At 45.2% G+C, this 21,806-nt stretch overlaps 2 protein-coding genes across 8 annotated transcripts in view; one reads left to right on the top strand and one right to left on the bottom strand.

The window, feature by feature from the left end:
* Positions 1-494: 494 nt before the first annotated feature.
* Positions 495-6,231, top strand: LOC124005205 (inactive serine protease 35-like). The gene is made up of 2 exons (XM_046314215.1): positions 495-708; positions 3,681-6,231. The coding sequence occupies exon 2, from the start codon at positions 3,700-3,702 to the stop codon at positions 4,987-4,989; it is 1,290 nt and encodes a 429-aa protein (XP_046170171.1). The 5' UTR covers positions 495-708; positions 3,681-3,699; the 3' UTR covers positions 4,990-6,231.
* Positions 6,232-20,330: 14,099 nt separating this feature from the next.
* snap91a (synaptosome associated protein 91a) overlaps positions 20,331-21,806 on the bottom strand; it is a 61,478-nt gene continuing 60,002 nt past the window's right edge. For 5 of the 7 annotated variants that reach the window (XR_006833583.1, XR_006833581.1, XR_006833577.1 and 2 more), the window contains one exon: positions 20,406-20,467. Coding sequence is in view for 1 of the 7 variants with exons in the window: in XM_046314214.1 (XP_046170170.1) it covers position 20,467 (1 nt within the window). In the remaining 6 variants the exon portion in view is untranslated. Of the gene's footprint in view, positions 20,468-21,806 lie in introns of all 7 variants that reach the window. The other 2 variants (XM_046314214.1, XR_006833580.1) reach the window with 2 other exon arrangements.

Raw genomic sequence — 21,806 nt, 5'->3', positions numbered from 1 at the left:
ATCCATTCGGTTGCGCTATACCCCATTGGACAGTTAGCTTCACTATTCTAGGCATGTTTTCGTGAATAGTGCTCTCTGTCGCGGCATGGGTGCATATGGCGCACAAAGACCCCCTGCCAGTGTGTTTACCACCTCATCGAGCACAGAGACAAGTGCAGCAGATGTGGGAATTCAGACGGGCGACAATGAAAGCAGTCTGCGAGTGCCATTGTGGGCTCCCTGGAACTAATTCCAGTCCCCGGTCGAATGAAAGCTCGATTGAATAAAGCGCAGAAAATGACACTGAAATGTAATATGTATTTCATAGGGCGCAACAGCATCTCATGAACACAGTATCCCATTGACGGCCATATAGAACTATTGGATTGCATAGACTGACAAACACTCACTCATTCAATCAATCAATCCAGCATTTTTTAGCTGAACCGGCTGGTCACTCCCATGTACGCCTATGTAAACAGCTTTGTCGAAAGTGAAAAAATATTTTTCAGACTTGTCTTCCCTCCTCCCTCCCTCAGCATCAAGCGCAGCCCGCACCGAGGGCTCTGGCTGCTGCGACTTTCTCTCAGCCTCTTTGGTGTAAATGTGATGAGGAGAAGGGAACTTCGTCCACTGATAAGAAGACGTCTTAAATGCAATAGCAGTTTCTTTCTGGAAATAAAAAACTGATTTGAGGATTTGTCATATCGATAAATCGAATGCAAGCAGGTATGGAGCTGCAGAGGCTTTTGTTTATTTTGAGTTCATTATTTTCATAATACGGTTTTTGGTTTATTTTCTTGATAATGGAGATATTGAAAATGTGCTAAATTATATATTGATGGGAATTTTCATTTTATTATATTCATTACTTGGCTAATATTGTTTTGGATAATAATTTGTATTTGTTAAAGCATTATTTTTTTACTATCTGAGTAGTCATTGAGACAATAACATGGAACAGGTGATAGTTAGCTTTTTACATACAAATGTGGTAGGTTAATTCCTTAACTCGTTTTCTTTTATTCTTGTTTCGTTTTTAGGCTACGATCTTATATATATATTTGTTTTCACATAGACTTCTTAAAAATCAAATATTTTAGATATAGTAGCATAAAACAATTATTTACAATTCACACAATTTATTTAACCCTGAGATTAGAAACCTATTTTGCCAGGTTATTATGAATTTTTATATTAATAGCCAACTCATGGCTTTATTGATAACCAATAGTTGATCTCATTTTCCATTTCCAAGATAGGTTGCGTGATAGTCTAGTTATTAGCAAAAACATGTCTGCATCATAATTACTGAAGTTAGGACCAAGAGGACACCCTTGCTTGCAGTGATTTTTATTGTATCGACATTTTTCCACAATGATTTTAGAGGATATTTTCCCATAAAAATCCGAATTATGAACAAAGAAATTAAGGAACGCGCGAGAGAGATTGCAATCTACCACCATCTTTTGGTGGCCTTGTGCATCATCCTTTCGACCATGCGCTGGAGTGGAAAATGGTGTATGGTATGGCGTTTGAGAGATTATACTGTTATGGAAAATCTCTCAGTTAAATGCAGGCCTTCTTTAACATCAAATTATACCCGGCAACATATCAATCTCTGCTCTTTCCTCAATAATTTCACTTTTCTGTTGAATTTGTGCTATTTCTTGGTCTGGGAGAAAGTGTCTTTTTGGCCAGAAACCTGGGTCAAATTCCTGACACCACATTTCAAATTCATTGAGTCATTCTTATGTCATTTTTTATATTCTACCTTGTTTTATTTAAGGGTAAGGTTGGTTTGAAGATGTATGGTGTTGTGTACATGGCTATCCCATCCACAGTTGAGCGATTTGATTTGTAGACACAAACCGAGGCCAATAAATCAGAATCCTCAGGTGTCAAGACCTACCATTGACAGAACTGCATTAAGATGCCATAAAATGGCATAATACATGCTATTCTGGGATAGGTCATGTGTGACTTTGCCCTTACAGTAGACATACCACTTGTCTGAAACGGACAGGGCATATGGTTTGCTACATGAGGTGGAAGAAGGAGAACTCCCCTGTGGGAGGTGTGGTTGGATAATGCCAAACTGACCTGGTCCCCTGTAGCCTATGGTTGGCGATGCAACAGCACACCCTTTGATGGGATTATTTCCTACCGTCCATCTCCTTCATCCGTCCACCGTGCAACGCCTGGCGGCTTTTCACTTTAACACTGCCTAGCATCTGATTGAATGGGAATGCAAGGAAGACACCTGACCACCGACGCTCGCCCCTCCCCCACAGGCTCGGCCTCCGTTTGGAAGGCCAGATGTTAGTCAGCATGCCAAAGGCTATTTAGGCTCTTCAAACAGGCTGGATGAATGTACTGTAATCACATCGGGTTGTTTTTCTCCTCATTTTACCTCTATCCCATCCCACCATTGTTCGAAATGGTTGTTGGATTTGCACGACAGCAGTACTGCTTAGGCCCCTTTATGAACTACACCGTAGTTGAAATGACTTCTCCCCGTTCTATTCTCTGTATAGAATTGTGGTTGAGCTCCATCTACACAGCTGCTGACAAAGGGCTATTTCTCTGCTCGGTAGTGCAGTGATGGTCTGTTGAATGAATAGAATGCCCTGGATTTATATTTCCTCCACGGCTATCAGCCCCATTAGCACCCTCACACTTAGCGAGTTACTCCTCAGTTCAGCCACAGTCTAACTCTCCTCTTGTGTGATGTCATGTCGGCCTACGTCTTCAAACTGTGGGCAGAATGAAACAGAGAGCAGCATAGAGTCCGAGAGAAACCAGATATGGTCATTACTGACAGCTAAAGGCTAACCATGTGGCTAAGCTCCAAGCCACCATCTCAGTACAGTCAGAGCCCCAGGGATGGTCCTCTCCTCCTCCTCTCTTCCCCACTGGCCACAGCCTCCACTCAGCCTCAGGCTCCATAAATCTCCTCTCAACCACACAGCTCCTATGTCAACTCAATGAAATGCTATGATTTCTTGACACTGTCAGTTATATTTAACCGTTTCCATATGAAGATGCTGCTACACCTTCTTTTTGTTGATATGAGCATTTTGAAGATGGCTGTGTCCATGAAAACAACTGTGCTAGTAAACAAGGAGTGCTCTTGGGTCTTTTGTTAGCCACAGGCACAGCCCACTTTTTTTGACAGCTTCGATTCTTCTCAGTGCTCTGAATTTGGCAACTTGTGAGACGTTCATTTTCTGGATTACATTGCCCTCCTGTGGATGTGGCACGCTGGTGCTGGATGGATTTTGGGGAAGAGAGGATTTGACCTCATTTATCTTTGTCTGAGTATGTTTGTATCCATAGTCAGACGTATAAAAAATATACCCTCCAAATGAAATGCCATCCCATCACAGCTGAAAAGTTTGACCAACAACAGATAAATTGGCAACAGTGGTTTCTGTGACAACCACGTGAAAATATGTTCCAGTAGAAAGTTTTTACTAACCCATCTCAGAGTTGGTTGGCTATACTGCTTGTGTGTATGTTGTGGAAGTAGAGCAGCATCACATTTTAAAAAATCTTTCCGTCTATTCTGTTCAATAGACATATGAAGCCATTTAATAAGAAAACACATGCATGTTGACAAAGCATTGACAGCACACTGTATTTGCACCTCAGCGTTCTCCACCATTCCTTATAGTGTCTTTCTCTCCTCTCCCCTCCAGAGCCAGGCCCATCTGCACAATGGGCCCCGTACCCCTGTGTCTCCTGCTCTCAGTGACGTCACTGGTCATGGTGGTGGCTGTGGAAGCACAGGAAGCCACAGGAGGAGATGATGAGTATACCTGGCCACAGTGGAAGCTGCCGCTGGTGAGGAACAGGAGGACGGTGGCCCTTAGCAGCCCCGGCTTCATGGCCAAACCTCAGGGAGAGCTGAACGGGACCTGTGGGATTGAGTGCCAGCGTCGCCTCCCCGACCCCTCCCTGGCTGACCTGGAGGAGTTCCTGTCCTATGAGACGGTGTACGAGAACGGAACGCGCACCCTGACCTCCGTGTCTGTGCAGGGCCTCAACGAGGTCAACACTTGGCCTGCTGGGAACTCCTCCACTTCCTCCAAGTCGCGCCGCAGACGGGAGGTCTACGGCACAGACACCCGCTTCAGCATTGCTGACAAGCAATTCTCCACTAAGTACCCCTTCTCCACCTCCGTCAAGATCTCCACGGGCTGCTCTGGTGTCCTGTTATCCCCCAAACACGTCCTGACGGCCGCCCACTGCATCCACGACGGACAGGACTACGTGAGCGGAGCACAGAAGCTACGCGTGGGCGTCCTCAAGGAGAAATCCCGGCGTGGGAAAGGAGGGAAGGGGAAGAGAGGACGGGGGAAAGGCAAGAGGAGGAAAGGGGGAGAAGACAAGGAAGAAGAAGAGAAAGAAGAGAAAGATGGAGGGAAAGAGAGGAAAGGAGGGAAAGGGAAGGACAGAAAGAGCCGCAGTCGTCGCAGCGCAGAGGTAGAGAAGCCATCCTTCCGGTGGACCAGAGTGAAGCAGACCCAGGTCCCTAAAGGTTGGTTCAAAGGCGGGGCGTCGGACGGTGTGACTGCTGACTATGACTATGCCGTGTTGGAGCTGAAGAAGGCCCAGAAGGTCAAGCACATGGACCTGGGCGTCATCCCCTCGGTCAAGAAGCTGCCCGCCGGCAGGATCCACTTCTCAGGCTTCGACGATGACCGGCCCGACAACTTGGTGTACCGCTTCTGCTCGGTGTCGGAGGAGTCCAAAGACCTGCTGTATCAGTATTGCGACGCCAAGCCCGGCTCAAGCGGCTCCGGGGTCTACATCCGCCTCAAAGAGCCCGGCAAGAAGAAATGGAAGAGGAAGATCATCGGGGTGTTCTCAGGCCACCAGTGGGTGGATGTCAACGGCAATGGGGCGCAGCAAGATTACAATGTGGCGGTGAGGATAACACCCCTCAAGTATGCCCAGATCTGTTACTGGGTCCATGGGGATTCCAGCGAGTGCCGGGACGCCTGAGGGACACACAGCATGTCACAACACCCCTCCACCCCCCTCCCTCCATCACGAACGAAACAGGGGCCCGCCTGCCCGACTGCCTTCCTCTGTCTTCTTCTCTATTACCTCCTGTGCTTCCCACTGGCAACTGGCACAGATTGCCTCATCACAGCATTCATCGCATACAAGCGGCCATACAGACTCCCTGTTGTTGATTACAGGAACTCGTCAACAGATCAAAGAGAACTATGGCTGTTCTGCCTTGTCTAATTTATTAAATTATTAAAAAGCAAACATTCTAGAAATTTATGAATATCATGATTTTATATTGCCAGGTCCTACTAGGTCTGTGTTTATGATAACGGGAATATTTTGACAGATTCTTAGGTTTGACCAATTTTGATAGAATGTTGTATATTCAGCTGTTTCAGGGGAGTGATGCTTGTTATTTCATATATTTCAGGCAGCCTTAATGAACGCAGAGATGTCAACATTTTCAAATGTGTTCCCTTTTCTAGCAAAAGGAACAAGAAAGTTTGCATTGGCTTTGGTGAACGACCCAGAAGAAAGCAACATTTTCTTTCTGAGAAATTAACATTTGAGTATATTAAGAGGTTATAACTGACTTTTTTCTAAATATTTTCTAAATCAACGTGCTGGTGTTTAAAATAATGTATATCTAGATCTTTTGAGTTTCCTGTAAATGTCCATTTTTGTAAAACTACCTTTTCTTGTAAGATTATGTTTCCATGACTAATTAGTGAAAGGTTCCAAAGGGATCCTGGAAAAAATGATTGTTTTCAGTCCAACCGTTCCGTTCTTTTTTTTTACACTAACAGTGCATTAAAATGTGGTTTCATTGCCATACACATAAAAATGATGGTGCTTATCAAGAGACTTGGTGCTAATTTCATAAATATAAAATTGTGCACTTTGGGGAGACCTATCGGAATATATGTCTGATAGTCTAGTACTGTAACAATGTATTTAATATGAGGCTACACAGGGGATTTGATGTAACCGAGCTTTCAGATTAAAAACGTTATTTCGATATTCAGTTTTCCATTAGATTCATGTCATTTGAAGGCTAGTGGTGACAACAAATGCCATAATGGTATGTGATGATAACAATCATCATTCTAAAGTGTTCATGCTGATGCATCTTGTTTATTATGTACCACAATGTATATGAGTTTGCCATTGATGACCAAACACAATAAAATGAATAACATTTCACCATGATTGAAAAAACAACAATTAAACTGTCATGCTGGTAAAAGAGGACCCAAAAGCGACTTAACAGAAGCAGAGTTTAATAATGTTCAAAACGGAATAACTGACATCCTCTAGATTTGTAGAGGGGAAAACAACTGGAGAAGCGGCCACAGACTGCAGGTCGCTTCGGGTAGGCGCAGGCCGTAGTCGACTGAGACACCTGCTCACACGCAGCGTCTGATGAAGGCACAAAACACGACAGAACAGGGTGATACACAATCACGGCAAAAAACACGACAGGACAGGGCGAAACGCAACCACAGCATGGTGAATACAATATAAGGAACCGACGGAACAGGAACGGATCACAAAGGAATAAATAGGGAGTCTAATCAGGGGAAAGGATCGGGAACAGGTGTGGAAGGACTAAATGATGATTAGGGGAATAGGAACAGCTGGGAGCAGGAACGGAACGACAGAGAGAAGAGAGAGCGAGAGAGTGAGAGAGGGAGGGGGAGAGAGAAGGATAGAACCAAACAAGACCAGCAGAGGGAAACGAATAGCATGGGGAGCACAGGGACAAGACATGACAATAAATGACAAACATGACAGTACCCCCCCACTCACCGAGCGCCTCCTGGCGCACTCGAGGAGGAATCCTGGCGGCAACGGAGGAAATCATCGATGAGCGAACGGTCCAGCACGTCCCGAGACGGAACCCAACTCCTCTCCTCAGGACCGTAACCCTCCCAATCCACTAGGTATTGGTGACCCCGTCCCCGAGAACGCATGTCCATAATTTTATGTACCTTGTAAATAGGTGCGCTCTCGACAAGGACGGGAGGGGGAGGGAAGACGAACGGGGGTGCGAAGAAAGGGCTTAACACAGGAGACATGGAAGACAGGATGGACGCGACGAAGATGTCGCGGAAGAAGCAGTCGCACAGCGACAGGATTGACGACCTGGGAGACACGGAACGGACCAATGAACCATGGAGTCAACTTACGAGAAGCTGTCGTAAGAGGAAGGTTGCGAGTGGAAAGCCACACTCTCTGGCCGCAACAATACCTTGGACTCTTAATCCTGCGTTTATTGGCGGCTCTCACCGTCTGTGCCCTGTAACGGCAAAGTGCAGACCTCACCCTCCTCCAGGTGCGCTCACAACGTTGGACAAACGCTTGAGCGGAGGGAACGCTGGACTCGGCAAGCTGGGATGAGAACAGAGGAGGCTGGTAACCCAGACTACTCTGAAACGGAGATAACCCGGTAGCAGACGAAGGAAGCGAATTGTGAGCGTATTCTGCCCAGGGGAGCTGTTCTGCCCAAGACGCAGGGTTCCTGAAAGAAAGGCTGCGTAGTATGCGACCAATCGTCTGATTGGCCCTCTCTGCTTGACCGTTAGACTGGGGATGAAACCCGGAAGAGAGACTGACGGACGCACCAATCAAACGACAGAACTCCCTCCAAAACTGTGACGTGAATTGCGGACCTCTGTCTGAAACGGCGTCTAACGGGAGGCCATGAATTCTGAATACATTCTCAATAATGATTTGTGCCGTCTCCTTAGCGGAAGGAAGTTTAGCGAGGGGAATGAAATGTGCCGCCTTAGAGAACCTATCGACAACCGTCAGAATCACAGTCTTCCCCGCAGACAAAGGCAGACCGGTAATGAAGTCTAAGGCAATGTGAGACCATGGTCGAGAAGGAATGGGGAGCGGTCTGAGACGACCGGCAGGAGGAGAGTTACCCGACTTAGTCTGCGCGCAGTCCGAACAGGCAGCCACGAAACGGCGCGTGTCACGCTCCTGAGTCGGCCACCAAAAGCGCTGGCGAATAGACGCAAGAGTGCCTCGAACACCGGGATGACCCGCTAACTTGGCAGAGTGAGCCCACTGAAGAACAGCCAGACGAGTGGAAACAGGAACGAAAAGGAGGTTACTAGGACAAGCGCGCGGCGACGCAGTGTGCGTGAGTGCTTGCTTAACCTGTCTTTCAATTCCCCAGACTGTTAACCCGACAACACGCCCATAAGGAAGAATCCCTCGGGATCAGTAGAAGCCACAGAAGAACTAAACAGACGGGATAAGGCATCAGGCTTGGTGTTCTTGCTACCCGGACGGTAAGAAATCACAAACTCGAAACGAGCGAAAAACAACGCCCAACGAGCTTGACGGGCATTAAGTCGTTTGGCAGAACGGATGTACTCAAGGTTCTTATGGTCTGTCCAAACGACAAAAGGAACGGTCGCCCCCTCCAACCACTGTCGCCATTCGCCTAGGGCTAAGCGGATGGCGAGCAGTTCACGGTTACCCACATCATAGTTGCGCTCAGATGGCGACAGGCGATGAGAAAAATAAGCGCAAGGATGAACCTTATCGTCAGACTGGAAGCGCTGGGATAGAATGGCTCCCACGCCTACCTCTGAAGCGTCAACCTCGACAATGAATTGTCTAGTGACGTCAGGAGTAACGAGGATAGGAGCGGACGTAAAACGTTCTTTTAGAAGATCAAAAGCTCCTGGGCGGAACCGGACCACTTAAAACACGTCTTGACAGAAGTAAGAGCTGTGAGAGGGGCAGCAACTTGACCGAAATTACGAATGAAACGCCGATAGAAATTAGCGAAACCTAAAAAGCGCTGCAACTCGACACGTGACCTTGGAACGGGCCAATCACTGACAGCTTGGACCTTAGCGGAATCCATCTGAATGCCTTCAGCGGAAATAACGGAACCGAGAAAAGTAACGGAGGAGACATGAAAAGAGCACTTCTCAGCCTTTACGTAGAGACAATTCTCTAAAAGGCGCTGTAGAACACGTCGAACGTGCTGAACATGAATCTCGAGTGACGGAGAAAAAATCAGGATATCGTCAAGATAGACAAAAACAAAAATGTTCAGCATGTCTCTCAGAACATCATTAACTAATGCCTGAAAAACAGCTGGCGCATTGGCGAGACCGAACGGCAGAACCCGGTACTCAAAATGCCCTAACGGAGTATTAAACGCCGTTTTCCACTCGTCCCCCTCTCTGATGCGCACGAGATGGTAAGCGTTACGAAGGTCCAACTTAGTAAAGCACCTGGCTCCCTGCAGAATCTCGAAGGCTGATGACATAAGGGGAAGCGGATAACGATTCTTAACCGTTATGTCATTCAGCCCTCGATAATCCACGCAGGGGCGCAGAGTACCGTCCTTCTTCTTAACAAAAAGAACCCCGCCCCGGCCGGAGAGGAAGAAGGCACTATGGTACCGGCGTCAAGAGACACAGACAAATAATCCTCGAGAGCCTTACGTTCGGGAGCCGACAGAGAGTATAGTCTACCTCGAGGAGGAGTGGTCCCCGGAAGGAGATCAATACTACAATCATACGACCGGTGAGGAGGAAGGGAGTTGGCTCGGGACCGACTGAAGACCGTGCGCAGATCATGATATTCCTCCGGCACTCCTGTCAAATCGCCAGGCTCCTCCTGAGAAGTAGGGACAGAAGAAATGGGAGGGATGGCAGACATTAAACACTTCACATGACAAGAAACGTTCCAGGATAGGATAGAATTACTAGACCAATTAATAGAAGGATTATGACATACAAGCCAGGGGTGACCCAAAACAACAGGTGTAAACGGTGAACGGAAAATCAAAAAGACATAGTCTCACTGTGGTTACCAGATACTGTGAGAGTTAAAGGTAGTGTCTCAAATTTGATACTGGGAAGATGACTACCATCTAAGGCAAACATGGGCGTAGGCCTGTCTAACGGTCTGAAAGGAATGTTATGTTTCCGAGCCCATGCTTCGTCCATGAAACAACCCTCAGCCCCAGAGTCAATCAAAGCACTGCATGTAGCACCCGAACCGGTCCAGCGTAGATGGACCGACATAGTAGTACAAGATCTAGATGAAGGGACCTGAGTAGTAGCGCTCACCAGTAGCCCTCCGCTTACTGATGGGCTCTGGCCTCTTACTGGACATGAAATAACAAAATGTCCAGCAACTCCGCAATAGAGGCACAGGCGGTTGGTGATCCTCTGTTCCCTCTCCTTATTCGAGATGCGAATCCCTCCCAGCTGCATGGGCTCAGTCTCAAAGCCAGAGGGAGATGGTTGCGATGCGGAGCAGGGAAACACCGTTGATGCGAGCTCTCTTCCACGAGCCCGGTGACGAAGATCTACCCGTCGTTCTATGCGGATGGCGAGAGCAATCAAAGAGTCCACATCTGAAGGAACCTCCCGGGAGAGAATCTCATCCTTAACCACTGCGTGGAGTCCCTCCAGAAAACGAGCGAGCAGCGCCGGCTCGTTCCACTCACTCGAGGCAGCAAGAGTGCGAAACTCAATGGAATAATCCGTTATGGACCGTTCACCTTGGCATAAGGAAGCCAGGGCCCTAGAAGCCTCCTCACCAAAAACTGAACGGTCAAAAACCCGAATCATCTCCTCTTTAAAGTTCTGGAATCTGTTAGAGCAATCAGCCCTTGCCTCCCAGATAGCTGTGCCCCATTCTCGAGCCCGGCCAGTAAGGAGTGAAATGACGAAAGCAACCCGAGCTCTCTCTCTAGAGTATGTGTGGGGTTGGAGAGAGAACACAATCTCACACTGCGTGAGAAAGGGGCGGCACTCAGTGGGCTGCCCGGAGTAGCAAGGTGGGTTATTAACCCTGGGTTCAGGAGGCTCGGCAGGCCAGGGAGTAACAGGTGGCACGAGACGTAGACTCTGGAACTGTCCAGAGAGGTCGGAAACCTGAGCGGCCAGGTTCTCCACGGCATGGCGAGCAGCAGACAATTCCTGCTCGTGTCTGCCGAGCATGGCTCCTTGGAACTCGACGGCAGTGTAACGAGCGTCTGAAGTCGCTGGGTCCATTCCTTGGTCGGTTCCTTCTGTCATGCTGGTAAAAGAGGACCCAAAAGCGACTTAACAGAAGCAGAGTTTAATAATGTTCAAAACGGAATAACTGACATCCTCTAGATTTGTAGAGGGGAAAACAACTGGAGAAGCGGCCACAGACTGCAGGTCGCTTCGGGTAGGCGCAGGCCGTAGTCGACTGAGACACCTGCTCACACGCAGCGTCTGATGAAGGCACAAAACACGACAGAACAGGGTGATACACAATCACGGCAAAAAACACGACAGGACAGGGCGAAACGCAACCACAGCATGGTGAATACAATATAAGGAACCGACGGAACAGGAACGGATCACAAAGGAATAAATAGGGAGTCTAATCAGGGGAAAGGATCGGGAACAGGTGTGGAAGGACTAAATGATGATTAGGGGAATAGGAACAGCTGGGAGCAGGAACGGAACGACAGAGAGAAGAGAGAGCGAGAGAGTGAGAGAGGGAGGGGGAGAGAGAAGGATAGAACCAAACAAGACCAGCAGAGGGAAACGAATAGCATGGGGAGCACAGGGACAAGACATGACAATAAATGACAAACATGACATAAACCAAGATTACAACTTGTATGTGTGTTTACCATGAGGAGTAGTGATGTACTGTATGTATCCATGACACATCTATGCCTGTAGCCAGGGTCATGATCATTAGGCACTTCTTGGACTTGTCCAATAAGAAACAGTGATTTACATTTTTAAATTGTTTTCAATTGTGCGCCCTAATGAACACAACCAAGGTTACACCTATTGATGTCATTCCTATGTCATGACATTTAGTGCACCGGATTAAAAATGCAATGTGTCCATGTTCTGATCTATCAATATAAGAAAAAGATGGGCGATCAGTAATGGTCCATTCTTTCCATCATTGAGTTTATTGCATCTAAAAGGGCTTACATGCACTGGGGAGGGGCATAGTAAATAATAATAATAAAATAATAATGTATCTCAATAATGAAAATGATGATGTTTTGCCATTTTTTTAAAATCCATATTTTTTTCCCCACAACAATTGTCGAAACAGTCTCGCAATGACACAACACAATATTTGTTATATCTGGGGGTTATACGGCACAGGACTGGTTTCACTGGTTCTAAACAGCTGCCTAGATAGACATGGAATGCACACTGTTCAACAGTGTCCTCTTTTGACTGGGTATACACAGGCTCTCCACTCCGCCCATGTTACCATGTACAATATTACTGATTCACTAACAAGGCGGGAGGAAACGGAACGGGAACATCTGGGGTGGGGGGGGACAAGGATGTTTCTGTTTCTTCTCAAATACAAAAATAACACTACATATCCATTACCAACCGTGGTCTAGTCATAGTAATAATGCTAATAATAAAGTACGAGCAATTATGAAAATCAAACAGCAGACCACTGACGAGGAGGACAGTGATAGGACCATAGGGAGAGTGCCGGTGATACCAGGAAGTAGACTTACTGTACATAACTTGTTTTAGTGGTTTAACAAAAGGACTGTTCTCCTCTGCATTGAGATATGAGATACTGGCAAGATTTGGCTCCTGGTATGCACTGTTTGACCTTCCTCTTGAATAGGAATAACTCAAATATAAACACATTTTCTCTGAAAATAGGCGGTAAGATATGATCTGTTGATAAAAATATCCAAAAATGTTTTACAGCAGATTCACAAACAATGTCAACAGAGAGAGGAAGTACAAATAAAGCTGGACATGACGCACCAAATCTAAAAAATAAATAAATAGAAAAATAAACGCTGACAAAAAAATGTATAAATATACTGAACATCATTAAAAAAAATATTGGATGGTAATTTAGGATTCAGGAGCCCGTACATGTTGCTTATTTATATTAATCATATATTCATATCATATTTGTTTCTAAATACGTTCAAAAGATGAAAGGAAATAAGATAATGGTCACATGACTTCTTACAATTTGATATCAGATTCACATCAATATATGCTCTTCCACAGACATACTGTACAGAGTAGAGACAAATCCTTAGAGATTTCCCAGTGTAATGTATATACACCACCGAAGAAGAACTTCTGTGAACGACACATTGCACATTTCATCCAAAATTGACGGGGCTGCTTTGCTTACCCCTCCTATCCAATCAGGGTGAGGCAGGGTGGAAGCCCCTCCCCCTCTAGAGTGATCAGAAGGCCAGTGCAGGGCCGAAGGTGGAGCTGAGGGCACCAAACAAACACGCATTCATCATTCAACTCAACACGCCAACACTACTGGAAAAAATTATCTAAATACATACAGCACATACGCGTTCAGCTTCTGCTCGGGTTTCTGACTTGCTTTTATAGACATTTTTTTGTAGGTTTTGTGTGGTTTTGTTTAGACAAAGGGTTACATCTAGTTAAGCACACACTTGTTTTTTTCTCACTAAGGTTTCACTTTCACAGTTTGTGCCACAACATTACACAGGGGGCGGGGGTGGAGTGGAGGAAGGGGGTCTCCTATGGGTAGCCGAGGAGGGTCTCTGGTGTCACGGGATGTACAGAATGCCAAAATAAGACAGGCAGCCAGAGGGCCCAACTCCAGAAAAACAAGAGCTGGAAGACAATAAGGAGAAAAACATACCCTAAGTTTGACCACTGACACAAGACCAGCAATTAGCCTGGTCCCAGATCTCTTTGTGCTGTATAACCAACTCCTATAGTCATTGGCATGACAACGATCATAAGTTGTCAAAACCACAGAAACATATCTGACACCAGGCAAGACTAGCATCACACCAGGATGACAGTTTAATGTCCTGAACACACACCTGGGCTGGGGGGTTACATTAAGTCCTTGAGGTTGAGGTCTGCCAGTGGGTCCTTGGGCTTTTTGCTCTGGGTGGCAGCAGGTCCTGGAGACAGCTGGAAAACAGAGAGAACAAATCGAGGACCACTTCAAATACATTGCCTTTAAAGTATCTTTATTTTGCACATACAAGACTCATTCCTTTCCAAATAGCAAGCCTGTGTTTACTTTGTAGAAAAGTCTTATTGTGATGTTTTTCACTTTGACTTTGGTCATCGGGAGACGAAAAGCAATATATCTTGAAAAAACATGAATGTTGACATGCATCATTTTATAAGACTGTATCAAAAGTGGACTAATGAAGAATATATGAGTATATTTCCCCTTTTAATAAGTTTATAACTGAAGGAGTAACAGGTGATTCTGTATACTTATGTGCACTTTTCTGTGTATGTGTTTGAGGGTTTGGAAAATGTTTATCTGAGAATGAATGTGAGTGTGTATCGGTGTGCGCGTGCGTGTGCATGCGTGTGTGTGTGTGTGTGTGTTACCGGTGCCCCTGGTGCTGCAGCTCCTGGCAGGGGTGGTCTCATGGGTTGACCCATCATTGACTGGCCCATCATCATGGGAGGCATCATGGAAACTCCAGATCCAGCTACTGAGGCCTGGAAAGAGATGGAAGGGGTTAATGGAATTGACCAATAACCATTTCCTGACTTGAATAAGAGCACTGAGCTCATTTATAAGTATAGCTGTCCATGTTGGCTTCTCGGCATCCTGTCCAGTATCTCACCATGCCAAAGCCAGGCTGTGCTCCCATGGGCAGAGGCATGGCTCCAGGGGCACCTGGGGCTCCAGGGGCAGGGCCACCCTAGAAACAGGAAGTCAAGACAAAAACGGTTCACAGCTCTACGTCATAGAACATAATTTCTATTTCTGAACAATCCTTTCCCATTCAAGTCCACAGCTTATTTCCAATATACATAAATTCTACTCTCTCCAGGCTCTACAGAGGGTGGTGAAGACTGCCCAGTCCATCACTGGGGACTGACTCTCTTCACAGCTGCACCCAAGAGACTTTCACTCATCCACCCTTACACACACACCTCACACACCCGCACACAAACATCTCACACGCACGCACATGCGCACGCACAAACCCGTGCACCATTGCTGTTACTATTCATCTAAGCTGCTCAACCATATCACTACTCACTCAAACACATTTCATAGTCTACACTGTATATTCTTATTGTGTAAATTCCAAAACATGACAATTTTTTTGTATAAATGTGTATTGTACTGTTGAGGGGAGCTTGCAGGTAAGCATTTCACTACACTATTTACAACCTGTATCCTGTGCATATGACCAATAAACTTTGATTTGATTTCAATTTTAAATGTCCCAATAACAGTTCTTTGCTAATATTGGGAGGCTTGTGGAGGCTTTTACCATCATAGACCCAGGAGCGCCCCAGCTGGGAGGGGCTACCTGGGGGGTCCAGTTAGATCCTCCTGTCAGCTTCTTGTCATTCCACTGATGGTCCCTATACGAGACACATATGACACCAAAGTTGTCATCAGCTAGCTGGAAGGTTTGGGAGTACACACTAGATGCTGCATGACTTTGATTGTTATTTAGGAAGCACACAAAGAAAAGGAGAACACACACATGCACACACACACACACACGCAAGCACAAACACAGAGAAATTCCGTCCATACTTTTTCTGAATCCCCAGATCTGCAAGAGAGAAAAAAAGCAATTTCAGAAATAATTTTTAAACGGACAGAAAAACAGTAATCACAACCATTAAGGCTGTCCAGGTGTGATCAATACATGCCTCCAACCAGGTTTGCCAGGGAGGAGTCCAAGTCGCCCCCGATGGATGGCCGTTTAATAGCTGTGGCACTTGCCATGCCACCCCCGACCGCAGGTGCCACCTTGGTATTCCCCCCACCACTGCCTGTGCTGCCCACACTACCCCCAGTGGACTGGGGTGTTATGGCTGGCATCAGTAGGTCCCCTAATCCACCAAACACTTTGAAGGAAAGGGTAGAAATAAGGGGAATAAGATGTTGGAAACATACAGCATGGAATAAAATCTTTATTATCCCTAATCTTCACAAAGAGGGGGCAGATGTGAAATCATCACCATACAATTCCTCACCACAACAATAGCATTCAGTACAGTACTCTGGTGTGCAATGCATGCACCGAACGTGGCAGAAACAATACGCACCTAATCTCGGTTAACCCAGAATAAAAATCTTGCGTAATTTGGTACCTTTTATGGTTATGTAGTCTGCCCACGAGAGATTAATATATAGCCACTGTAAGGAAATCACTACAACATTATCTGAACATTCAAGTCTATAACTGTGTTTAAATGTGCTTTTAGACCACCACAGTGCCAGCATCGCAGCTTCAAAGGGCACTATGTTGAATTGAGGGTAGAATCTGGCAAACGTTGCAAATGGGAGTAATACATACATTACATTGTCTCATACATGAGACAAACATATTGAAACATACAAAAATTGAATATAAAAAAAAAATGGGGAACGTGACAAAACAGCTCATACTGCAAAGCACTATGGGGAGAAAGGCTTGTGAACTCACCAATTACGCAGTAGCAGCAAGCAATGACCCAGCAGTGACAGAGAGAGAGACGGGATGGCAGGAAGAGACCAGGGCAGAATGGGCGAGAGGAGAGGATTGAAGGGGTGGACAAGGAAAGGATGTGAGGGTAGAAATGTGGAAAGGTAGTATGTGACAGAGGAGGGACGGAGGGAGAGGGAGAACAACGTATAGAGAAAGAGGTTGAGAGAGTTGAAATAGGATGGGGAGCACAGTAGTAAGTGTCGGCATGTGAGATGCGAGAGAGAAGCAGTGTTGAGGAGTTCAACCGTGAGCAGTGGTGACCGTTGATCCCCCAGCGTTACATAATAGGGACAGTGGCGGTGATTCTTGGCAGCGTCAGTCATGCATGCAGAACACACACACACTTCCCTCAGGATACACACATGGAGCAGACAGTGTCCCCTACCTGATGCATCAAAGCCACCAGAGGGTGCTGCTGCGGCCGGCACTGTGTCTGCAGCTGCTGGGGTGGCAGGGATTAGTGGGGGCAGGGCACCGAGGGTGTCGAAGCCACCCTCCAGCAAGTCATTCTGGGCTGAGACAGGAGCTAGGGTAGGGGCGAGGGCTGGAGCCAGAGTGGGGGCCAGAGGAGCAAGGGCTGCCGTGGGAGTCAGGCTAGGAGACATCAGTCCTGAAAGTGGGGAACCATTTGAATGAGGGTATCATATACGATGATAATGATTTTAATTTCCATTGATTAGAATTTCATTGATTTAAGTTACGGTGTGTCACGGTACTCAATATTAACATACTGTACGTGCAGTATGAATCACAAATGGCAGATGGCTGTCTTAGAGCAGGGGCTCCCAACCCTTCTCCTGGAGAACTGCAGTCTGCAGGCCTTTACTACAACGCTAATCCAGCTCACTTTATTCTACTAATTAGCTGCTCACCGGGACATTGATTATGGTGTTACAGGTGGGTTAAAGCTAAAACGTGTGTGTGTGTGTGTGTGTGTGTGTGTGTGTGTGTGTGTGTGTGTGTGTGTGTGTGTGTGTGTGTGTGTGTGTGTGTGTGTGTGTGTGTGTGTGTGTGTGTGTGTGTGTGTGTGTGTGTGCGTACCACCCAACAGATCCTCTTCTGGTCCCCCAGGGGCGTTGGGCGTAGCGTCCAACAGAGTAGGACTACTGAATGTGTCTGTAGAGCGACAGTAGGGAAGAGTTAGTTAGCCATGAGCCAGGAAGGGAGGGGGAGGGGTGGGAGACAGGCAGTGAGACCGGTCTCACTGTACAGTAAACCAGGTTTGGCTAGGTTACTTTCTCATTTTAATCCGTTACTGTTACTAGTTACTGTTACTACCTATCCAAAATTGTAATTAGTCATGTAACTTTTGGATTACCCAAACTCAGTCATGTAATCTGATTGCATTCCGTTACTTTTAGATTACTTTCCCCTTAAGAGGCATTAGAAGAAGACAAAAATGTATGTTACCAATTGAAAGACATCTATTGCAGAATAAATCAGTGTTTAAGTTTACATAGCTGGCCATATATGGATGTTACATATTACTTCATGGGTTGGTTACGTAGGCTTCTTCTAACCCATCGCTTTCTACTACAGATAACAACACAATTAAATTATATCTTCATGTTAAAAAATAAAAGTCTATCAGAATTCCAGTCATTCCAATAAATGTTATACTCCTTGATCTTCAAGAATAGGACTTGGAAATATGGAAGTATAGATTAGCCAAATTGTTTTACCTGAGCATGACCCCAAAACTAAGGACGTATTAGCCAGCCCTACTCTGTTTTTAATGTTTTTGTTGTCATGGAGGGCTGATTCGGCTTTCATCAAGGCAAAGGGTGGCTACTTTGAAGAATGTCAAATATAAAATAGATTTATATTTGCTAAAACGTTTTTGGTTACTACATGATTCCATATGTGTTATTTCATAGTTTTTATGTCTTCACTATTATTCTACAATGTAGAAAATAGTAAATAAATAAATAAATAAAAACCCTTGAATGAGTAGGTGCGTCCAAACTTTGTAGTAACCAAAAAAGTGTTAAACAAAACTAAATATATTTTTATTTTAGACTCTTCAAAGTAGCCACATTTTGCCTTGATGACAGCTTTGCACACTCTTGCACACAAAGCATGCCATTCCATTGCACAAGAGCGCATTTTTCACAGGCTGTCCACTGGTTTCAAAAACAATGATTGATAGGCAGCTTAAACTTCTTGAATTCAACCATTATTGGGTTCAAATACAGATTTAGATTTGTGAACAGCCATCCACAACAACCACAATCCGTAAGGCGCAAATAGCTAAATGAGAGAACAGCAGTGTGGTTCACATCAATGCGCCATGTAGATATCAATAATAAGTGATATCCGTATCACCGTAGACAACACCACTACTGTCGTCCTTACTTCCAAGCGTTTATTCAAGTTGGATCATCTTTGGATGCCGACAGCAGTCGCACTATTGGAAGACATAGTTTGGACTGTAGCCCACAAAAGACTATTCCTGCTCTTTTCCCGCGATCCATCAAACACATTTGGTGTGTCATCATAGTGGTCTCTGACTTGTGGTCAGACTCGCTCAGGTGGAACAAACTTTAACTTGAGCCTTTTTTCAATGCTGATTTGAATGTCATTAAGAAAACAGAGAAGTGTCAAATATTTTTTTCCGCAAACATCCTTTCTGAATCTAGTTTTTTCAAAAGTATCGGTAATCTGATTACAATAATTTTTGCTGGTAACGTAATGGATTACAGTTACCGTTTTTTGTAACACCTTACTTCCCAACCCTGCAGCAAAACAAAAGCACGTGCACGCATGCACGCAAGCATACACGCACACCTCTAAGTACCATGCAATTGCAAGAGGGTAGAATTTCCGTCTCAACCTGTGTATGAACTCAAAACTCTCTGCACACCAAAACAACGCAACTCAAGAAGCTTTAACCTGAAAATCCAAAGGTGTTTCTTGATGCGGGAGACAGTACTTTTAGGTTTCAGGGCGGGTGACGGTCACTGCTCAATGGCTGCTACTAAGACATACACAGCTAACTAAGCAAGCAATGCTACATTGGCTACATAATCCAAAACCAGTTGCAGAGGAAAACTTCTGGTATATACTGCTACACCAAACATATTACACTATCTCTCTCCTATATCTAGACTTATCTAGGGTCTGTTACCCTGGCTACAAAGATATGTACACATGAACAGCTCCCCACTTACAAATATCCTTCACGCCTAACAGCTATATTTAACAACCAAAAAAAAGTTTTTTTTTATTTTTACCAGGTAAGTTGACTGAGAAGACATTCTCATTTACAGCAACAACCTGGGGAATAGTTACAGGGGAGAGGAGGAATGAGCCAATTGTAAACTGGGGATGATTAGGTGACTGTGATGGTTTGAGGGCCAGATTGGGAATTTAGCCAGGACACCAGGATTAACACACCTACTCTTACAATAAGTGCCATGGGATCTTTTAATGACCTCAGACAGTCAGGACACCCGTTTAACGTCCCATCCAAAAGACAGCACCCAACACAGGGAGATGTCCCCAATCACTGCCCTGGGGCATCGGATATTAATTAGACCAGAGGAAAGAGTGCCTCCTACCGGCCCTCCAACACCACTTCCAGCAGCATCTGGTCTCCCATCCAGGGACTGACCAGGACCAACCTTGCTTAGCTTCAGAAGCAAGCCAGCAGCGGTATGCAGGGTAGTATGCTGCTGGCTAATGGAGAAATGTCATTTTAAAAAATCACTACAAACAAAGTACACAAGACGAAAAGATTAACAGAGTATGGAAAAGGTCATATGTTACTCAGCATGAGTCAAATCCATGAAGGTGTACAGGAAGTGGTGGATTTCGTGGTACAGTACGCACCTAGCAGGTCAATGACAGGTGCAGGTGCAGAGGGCTCAGGTTCGGGAGGAGAGACAGTTGCAGGGGCAGGAGCTGGGGCTGGATCCGGGGCTTGAGCTGGAGTTGGAGCCACTGCTGGTGCTGGAGCCATAGCAGAGAATGCATCTACAGAATGAGACAGGAGAGCATTTTACCACACTTTGAAAAAAACAGTGTTATATACAGTACTAGTCAAAGGTTTGGACACACCGACTCAGGGTTTTCTAGAATAATAGTGAAGACATCAAAACTACGAAATAACACATATGGAATCATGACGGACTGTCATTTCTCTTTGCTTATTTGAGCTGTTCTTGCCATAATACGGACTTGGTCTTTTGATTTGAGATTTTGTTGTCATGGAGGACTGATTGGGATTATTGATTCGAGTTGAAAAATAAATGCTGCGCTCATGGAATGGCATGCTTTGCCAAGAGTGTGCAAAGCTATCATCAAGGAAAAGGGTGTACTTTTGAAGAATCTCAAATATAAAATATATTTAGATTTGTTTAACACTTTCTTTCTTGGTTACTTCATTATTCCATATGTGTTATTTCATAGTTCTGATGTCTTCACTATTATTCTACAATGTAGAAAATAGTAAAAATAAAGAAAAAACCTTGAATGAGTAGGTGTTTCCAAACTTTTGACTGGTACTATATATACACTACCTTTCAAAAGTTTGGGGTCACTTAGAAACGTCCTTGTTTTTGGAAGAAGAGCACATTTTTTGTCTATTAAAATAACATCAAATTCATCAGAAATACACTGTAGACATTGTTAATGTTGTAAATGACTAATGTAGCGGGAAACGGCTGATTTTTCAATGGAATATCTACATAGGAGTACAGAGGCCCATTATCAGCAACCATCACTCCTGTGTTCCAATTGCACTTTGTGTTAGCTAATCCAAGATTATAATTTTAAAAGGCTAATTGATCATTAGAAAACCCTTTTGCAATTGTGTTACCACACCTGAAAACTGTTGTTCTGATAAAAGAAGCAATAAAACTGGCCTTCTTTAGACTAGTTGAGTATCTGGAGCATCATCATTTGTGGGTTCGATTACAGGCTCAAAATGGCCAGAAACAAATAACTTTCTTCTGAAACTCATCAGTCTATTCTTGTTCTGAGAAATTAAGGCTATTCCATGCGAGAAATTGCCAAGAAACTGAAGATCTCGTACAACGCTGTGTACTACTCCCTTCACAGAACATACAGGTCGCACTGTGTTAACTAACCTCCAGACCTCCAGACGAGCTTCAACGCCATACAACTCTCCTTCCTTGGCCTCCAACTGCTCTTAAATGCAAGTAAAACTAAATGCATGCTCTTCAACTGATTGCTACCTACACCTGCCCGCCCGTCCAGCATCACTACTCTGGACGGTTCTGACCTAGAATATGTGGACAACTACAAATAACTAGGTGTCTGGTTAGACTGTAAACTCTCCTTCCAGACTCAC

The sequence above is a fragment of the Oncorhynchus gorbuscha genome, linkage group LG19 (assembly GCF_021184085.1).
Source record: "Oncorhynchus gorbuscha isolate QuinsamMale2020 ecotype Even-year linkage group LG19, OgorEven_v1.0, whole genome shotgun sequence".
In the NCBI taxonomy this organism is placed as follows: domain Eukaryota; kingdom Metazoa; phylum Chordata; class Actinopteri; order Salmoniformes; family Salmonidae; genus Oncorhynchus; species Oncorhynchus gorbuscha.
Note: the sequence above shows the minus strand (reverse complement) of the source record. Positions and strands in the feature narration are given on the sequence as shown.